The sequence below is a fragment of the Gavialis gangeticus genome, unplaced genomic scaffold (assembly GCF_001723915.1).
Source record: "Gavialis gangeticus isolate Ggan-Ray unplaced genomic scaffold, GavGan_comp1, whole genome shotgun sequence".
Lineage (NCBI taxonomy): Eukaryota > Metazoa > Chordata > Crocodylia > Gavialidae > Gavialis > Gavialis gangeticus.
The window spans coordinates 124,488,164-124,495,342 of record NW_017729022.1 but is presented as its reverse complement, the minus strand read 5'-3'; the positions used below and the strand labels follow the sequence as shown (position 1 = coordinate 124,495,342).

The 7,179-nt window shown below is 41.1% G+C and overlaps 1 protein-coding gene across 2 annotated transcripts in view; it reads right to left on the bottom strand.

The window, feature by feature from the left end:
- Nucleotides 1-7,179, bottom strand: part of RALGAPA2 (Ral GTPase activating protein catalytic alpha subunit 2) — a 437,386-nt gene that overhangs the window by 401,182 nt on the left and 29,025 nt on the right. For both annotated transcript variants that reach the window (XM_019516125.1, XM_019516126.1), the window contains exons 2-3: nucleotides 4,552-4,662; nucleotides 1,815-1,864 (exon numbers count right to left, since the gene is read on the bottom strand). In XM_019516125.1, coding sequence (XP_019371670.1) covers nucleotides 1,815-1,864; nucleotides 4,552-4,662 — 161 coding nt within the window. The remainder of the gene's footprint in view (nucleotides 1-1,814; nucleotides 1,865-4,551; nucleotides 4,663-7,179) is intronic.

The window sequence follows — 7,179 nt, the reverse complement described above, 5'->3', positions numbered from 1 at the left end:
GGGAGAGGGAGGAGAACCAACTCGGGAGTATAAGAAGGGGGAAGAGGAGGTCAGAAGGGGAGGAGAGGTGGCGAGAGAAGAGTCCCGGGGGCCACTAAGGTAGTAGAGGGAACAGGGGATGCTGCGCTGGGCTCACAAAAGGTGTCCGAACCGTGCCCAGAAGGAGACGCTGCCGGCAGACCCAAGACGACGCAGGTGTCCCGGCTGTATAACCCTCGGGCCACGAGGGGAGCCAAGGGGAGAGACCTCGTCAACTGGGGCTCGAGGCCAGCAGAAGTACGAGGCAAGAGATATCCATACAAGAGGGCCAACTGAGACTTTCACGCTTGCAACAGAGGACACAGACTGGAATCCCGTTGAGGGAGGGCTCCTTTATCAGGGAACGTAGAGGGCACAATTATGTGAGATTACCCCTCCCTGAGCTTACATAGTAGCCCTTAAGGAAGGATAGCTGGAGTTTAAGGGGATAGCACTGCGCTAGGCATGCCTGGGCAGAGATATAGGGAAGGTTGTGAAGGGGTGTTGAAGTAAGGTCACCGTAGCTTCTTGGTGGACCTATCACTGGTATTATTATTATTATCATCACAATTCTCACTACCATTATTGTTTTCATTGTTGTTGCTGGTGAGCGTCATAGCCAGAGGGAGTTAGGGCCCCTAAGCTCGCACGAGTCAGGAAAGGGTCTGGGTTTACCGGGCCCTCTTCCTGGGCCTGACTAAAATCAGGAGGGCCCCTGCATCAAATAAGGGTCGGTCATCAGCAACCACAATAGCACTCCGCTGAGGCTGGCATAGGGCGAGGTACAGGGGAGGCTGGAGCCTCGCGAAGAACATCACGCCTTGGACACGGGGAGGCACCCAGGATCAGACAGTCGTACCCCTCCACCACTGAAATATCATCGAAATCGTGGCAAGTGGGATAAGGAGGGGGAAGACTGCCTGAATCAGGAGATCAGTGGCACCTCCCCTAAGGGACGAAGCGAAAGGTTACCACCAAGCCCTTGGGCCGGGCGGCACGGGATCGTATGATCGAGGCCCGGCGGGTGCAGTGTGCTTTGAATATGACACAGCTCCCATTATACTGAGGATGTTTAACCCAGTGAAAAATTAAGTAGGAAATTAATTCTTAAGAACAAAACTTAAATGCTTTAAAATATCTTTAGAAGTGATGCATCACTTTTACACCCAAAGTGTCATCTCATTCAAAACACTGGCAAGAGAAATACAATGAGATACAGTATCCCAGCAGTGCAAATTTCATAAGAAATCTCTCCAGATTATGTGTTCCTATTTTATTTGTAAAATACTTATGGTCTAATTTAACTAAAAATTAGATCTACATTTTTCTTTTCATCAGCATTAGCCATTTACAGTTTCTGGTAAAAGTCATGAATTTTTACAAAATGTCATGTTCCGACTTGAAGAGACTAACCAATACAACAACAGCACTAAAGGCCAAAGGATGGAATCTAGAACTAGATTCCTTATAGTGGTGCGAAATAAAACACCTTGCCTCTCATTTGTTACCATGCCTTAGCTCTTGACATATATTCAAGGCAAATATTCACATATCATAATACAGGGTTTACTATTCCTTTTTATTAAAAAAGAAATATCCAAATATGGGACCCAATTCTTTTCTGCCTTGCACCTTGTGTAGTCACCGACTCCTGTGCAAAGTAAAAAAACACTCACAGTGCTTTATATCTACATTAAGACCACTCTGCACAGGATTAAGTCACTATACACAAAAAAAGACAACAAAGAATTGGTGGAGGGGCCGTTATGGACAAAGAATCTAATTAGAGAACTTACTTCAAAAAGAAAGAGAACAGAGTCCAGCTCCTCCCTTTGTGATTTATTCCCTGGAAAACAAAAAAAAGAATATTGCTAGTTAAAATAATATGGCTTGTTAATCCAGAAATGGAAGAAGCTGTTTCAAGTGAACTTAAAGGTTCCGAGCCCAATTATATTTCTTTGGCTTCCATGCCAGCACAGAAAGTTATAACCCTATACTCCAAAGGCCCTCAGCCAGCAAAATCTTACCATAAATGTTTATTTCTAAACATGTACCTAGTAACACTGAAATGCCATTATGTTAAAAAATTGTTAACAATATGTAAATATTGGGACTATACAAAATATTTCAGTTAAATATATCTACAAATATTTGCAAAATTATGGTGTTTATTCTATAACAAAGTACACACCATATTTACTAGAGGTGTGCAAACTGGGCCCTAATCAATCCGGATTCAGAGTCAGCCCAAATCACGGACAGTGATTCGATTTGTTGATTTGGATCACTCTTCCTGATTTAATTCGGCTGAATCTGAATTTGAAGATTTGATGCCGATTCGGGCATAGACACAGCTTTAAAAGTTTTTTCTACATACCTTGAGGTAGCAGGCATGGCTTGGGAACACTGCGATGCTGGGGTGGATGGAGCGTCCCACAGAAGCGTGGCGGGGGGGGAGGGGGCCTCCACGTGCTCGGCGGCGAACCCGGAAGTGGACTGGAAGTACTTCCAGTCCACTTCCAGGTCTGCCAGGGAGCCCTCTCCCCCCCGCACCCCTTCCAGTTTGGCAATCAGCCGCAGGGGGACCCTGGGTGCCCCTCCCCAGACCCAGGAGGCACCAGTCACTGAGCCTGGGGGGGAGGTGCGGGGGGTCCCCCTTGTGCTCCCTGGCGGAGCCGGAAGTGCTTTTGGTCCACTTCCGCATCCGCTGCCAAGCGTGCTGGGAAGCCACCCATGCTTCTGTGGGATGCTCCATGTGCCCCACCATCGCAGCACTCATGAGCTCCTGCTACCTAGAGATATGCAGAAAAAACATTTAAAGCTCTATGTCCAAATCTCTGAATCTTTCCGAATCAATTCAGAGGGTCCTGATTTGATTCAGAGAGATTAAAGGGTCCTCTGATTCGATTCGGATTCGGAGATTCAGCCACTGAATGGGGCCGAATCTCCGCTGAATCAAATCAGGAACCAAAGCTTTGCACAACCCTAATATTTACTTGAATCCAATATAAGTTCTTCTCTACTCCAAATCAATAAAGCCTAATCTTAGATTTAAATTCCAGTTTGAGGCAACTCATGCAGCAGGGGCAGCAGCTCTTGGTGTGGGGAGGGGGCAATGGAGACTCATGTTGTGTGGCTTAGGGGGTACCCTGCCTCCCTGTAACCTTCCCACACCCCCTCCCTGCCACTTACCTTCAGTTCCAGACTCTCCAGCACTGACCCAGCTGGGCCTGGAGTTGCCACTGCCTGGCCTAGGCCACTGCCACTTACCGTCTCAGAGCTGCAGTCACTGAAGAGAAGCACTACAAGGGTGGGAGGGAGGCTGGCACAGGCATGGCAGTGGGGGAACAAGCCAGGCACTGAGACAGGCATCAGGAAGGCAGGCACAGGCATGCAGGAGACAGTCAGGAGGCAGGGGTCTGCCCCTCCATTGCCTTCCCAGCCACAGGAGTAAAGAGTATACATTTAAGATGATCCCCCAGGAATTAGACTCTATACATAGAAAGTTATAACAAATGTATTATTTTCTATGTACAGAATCTAATTATGGTGGGGGGTCATCTTAAAATTGAAGTAATCTTGGATTTGGGTAAATATGGTACATCTATACAATGCACGATTTTTTACACCAAGACATAACGTGTTACATTTATTGTGAAAATGTTTTCGTTAAGAACTGAAAGGTATTTTAAAATGTAATTAAAAATGGTAATAATGTGTTTAAATCAAACAACTGAAAATTAAAACCATTTTTGTGATCAGATCTGAGTTTTGAGTTCTGCTTTTCTTCTTGTAATAATCAACAGTATCACTCCTAACTGAAAAGAGGTTTGTCCCTGCAAGCACTGAACACCAGAACATACCAATTAACAGGCCTGTATACTAGAAATATTTAAGCACTGGTATAGATCTGCCTATAAAAGTGGCAGGATATACCAATTTTAGGAGTGTTTTTAGGGTTTGTTTTTTTGGAGCTATCTAACAGTCTGGACTAAAACTTCCTATAATTTTCTGTCTTTGTCAGATTTTTAAAATTGGCAAAGCTTGCTAATTTTCACTAAGCTCATTTTTTTATCACAAACACATCTGTTTTCCTCAATGCTAATATATTTTTTCCATAGTAACATGCAAAAAAATGTAAATCTGCAATACCTTCTATCCTGACTAGAAAATATCAACTGATTTTTCTTAACAGTTTTCTTAACAATTTCTTTAAGACAAGCTGATTCAAACCCTCAGGGGAGAGTTTTTTAATTAATTTATAAAAGGTATTAAGAAAACGTCCAAAGGTCATTTTATAAAGTTTACAAAGTAAAGCTTAACTATCTGAAAACTTAAATTTTAAATGCTGTTTATAGTAAAAATACTATAAAACAAACATGTTAACTACTACAGTTTAAGAAGACTATGAATACAAGGAAGTATGGAACCCACACCAATTACATAAAAAAATTCCAGTTATTACCATTAAAATGGCTAAGAAACCCTAAAGGTTCAATAAGAAAAAAAAATACTTTTTGAAGGAAAGCTTACCTTTTTGTTTCAAGCTATTTTCCAGTGTTATGAAATTTTCATAGAAGATAAAATAAATTTGAGAATAGTGGATCTCAAAAAATTGTTTCAGGTCACTCCCATCCAAATTATCTTTAAAAAAAAATTGAAAATATAAGGTCAAGACAAAATAACTTAAATACAGTGCAGGTCTGAAGGCAGTAGTTTCTCTTTTATAAGTTTATGGCAAAGAACCCAGGATGAAGTAAAGTAATAATACAGGACACTAATTCTGGACCACTAATATTTAAAAATGCATATCAAACCTATTTTTCCACTCCTTTCTAAAAAAGAACTAAATAAAAGCTTGAAACACATTTTGCCATACCATTTATAAAATAATTAACTGAGGCACAGAATCTAAATCTTCAAGATGTATCCACAGTAACTGAACAAACAAAGGGCATGGACACATGTACGATTTGAGCCATTTCACAAGGGGAACATTTCAAAAGGCCAGCAGATGTTATGTTCTACTTATTCACATGTGAACAAACCAGGAATGAACCGAATGTGGTAAAACCACTCCAACTTAAAGCAGTTTTGCTAGGTTTACTTATATACCATGTTATACAGATCAATGACAGTGATTCAGTTATAACTGCGTTCCTATTCCTATTTTTTTCTTCAAAACTAGGTGGCCAGGTTTGAAATTTAATCATGGATGAGTTTTGTCCACTAATTAAATTCTCTACCATTTTTTTGATTCATCCTTATTGAAACATTTTACTCCGTAAACCTGGACTCCATAAACCTGGACCAGGGGAATAACTTGAAGACAGACAGTACAATTGGTACTTTAAAAAAAAAAAAAAAAATCAGATTTGAACATACAGTCTTTGGCAGCAAGTTCAAAATGATGAAGGAAATCCTATTAATTTAGTAAACTGGCATGAATTCCATAAGCGCAGAGCACCCAGAATTACTCATGTCAAAGTATTCACACCACCCCCAAGTCATAGGACCTAAATAATTTATATATGTTTAAGGCAGCTTTAGTCAAGCACTTCTTTGCTTGTTTATCCACCTGTTAAATACGGAGAATATGTCCTTTCTTCAAAGAAAGTAATGGTTGTTCAACTTTTTTCTTTATATCATGTATTATAAAAATAAATATTATTGAGTGCTCCAGTTTGAAGAGACAGGGAGGAAGCATTCTTTTATGCACTCTGCCACCTTCTAAAAATGCCCATTTCATTGCACAGTACTAGTCTCTTGAAGTCACTGAGACCTACATTTCCATCACTAAAGAAAAGCTCCTTCTGATTGGTTTATATAACACATGCTGATTGACAGATAAAGATAGTCATTACACTCAACTTGGTACTTTCTGCTAATTAGAAGGATGTACTGATTCATTTAAGCTTGCCAAGAACTTTTTTCCCCCCAACTACTCAGTTGGTCTAATATAATATATCACATCTACTCAAAAAACCTTGCCTACTGATTCACAGACATTCATTTAAACAGTTGTATACATCAATGAACAGGTATTTAACACAAGAAAAACTAAGAATTAGAAAATGGTAAGCACCACATTCCTTATTTACCAGTTGATAGGTTTTATCTGTAATTTGTGCCAATTTACTTGGCTTTAGGATGAAAACTAGAATTCGATTAGACTCAGAAACACAGCATTTTAGAATTATTTATTAATTACATTAAAATGATCTGAGAACATGCTGGAAACACAAGGCTAAATGTTTAACAAAGTATAAATTAAAGAAAGTATTAACTGCAGTTAGTTAGTTAATTGATTGTTTTGGTCACCAGTGTCCACACATTCAAAATGTTGTAGGTGCTTGGGATTCTTCAAGAGTGCCTCTGCAAATCAGGTATATATATGGAACAGAACTTGCTTAAGCACTTTTGATAATCCCTGTATACACCTTCAGGCAGAGAGCTGCTTTAGAAAATCTGGTTATACATACCTCAAATGTTTAGTTTTACTAGATCTTGGTTTCTCCCCAGCTGGATTTTTAATCTCAGATTAGACTAAAATGTTGTTTCTGTTTTGGCTTTCTTTTTTAATTTTTAAAAGGAACCATGCTTCAGGTAGTTGAAGGCTGCTATCAAATCCCCTCTCAGTCTTCTCTTCTACAAACTAATTAGTCCACTTCCCTCTGCTTCTCCTCAGAAGTCATGTGTGCCAGCCCCCTCACCATTTCTGTCACACTCCATTGGACTCTCTGCAATTTGTCCACAACTCTTCTGTAGTGGGAGGCTCAAAACTGGGCACAGTACTCCGGATGTGACCTCACAAGTGCCAAACTGAGTGAAGCAATGATTCCCCTCTGTCTGCTGGCAATGTTTCTACTAATGCAACCAAGCATTCCATTACCTTTCTTTGCAACAAGGGTACACTGTTGGCTCATAATCAGCTTACAGTCTACTGCAGGGGTAGGCAACGTTTTTTGGCCAGAGTGCCGAAAAACACCATAATACCTACCTCAAAAGGTGCTGGAGTGCCAGCATGGTAGAAAAACAAAATGAGAGCAAGAGGTACATGGCAGGATGCCCTCCTTGTGCCCCTTGCCCCCCACCCAAAGCCTCTGCCCCCCAGCCCTACTGCCCCTTGCCCCAGCCCTGCTGCTCCTTGCCCCCCACGCA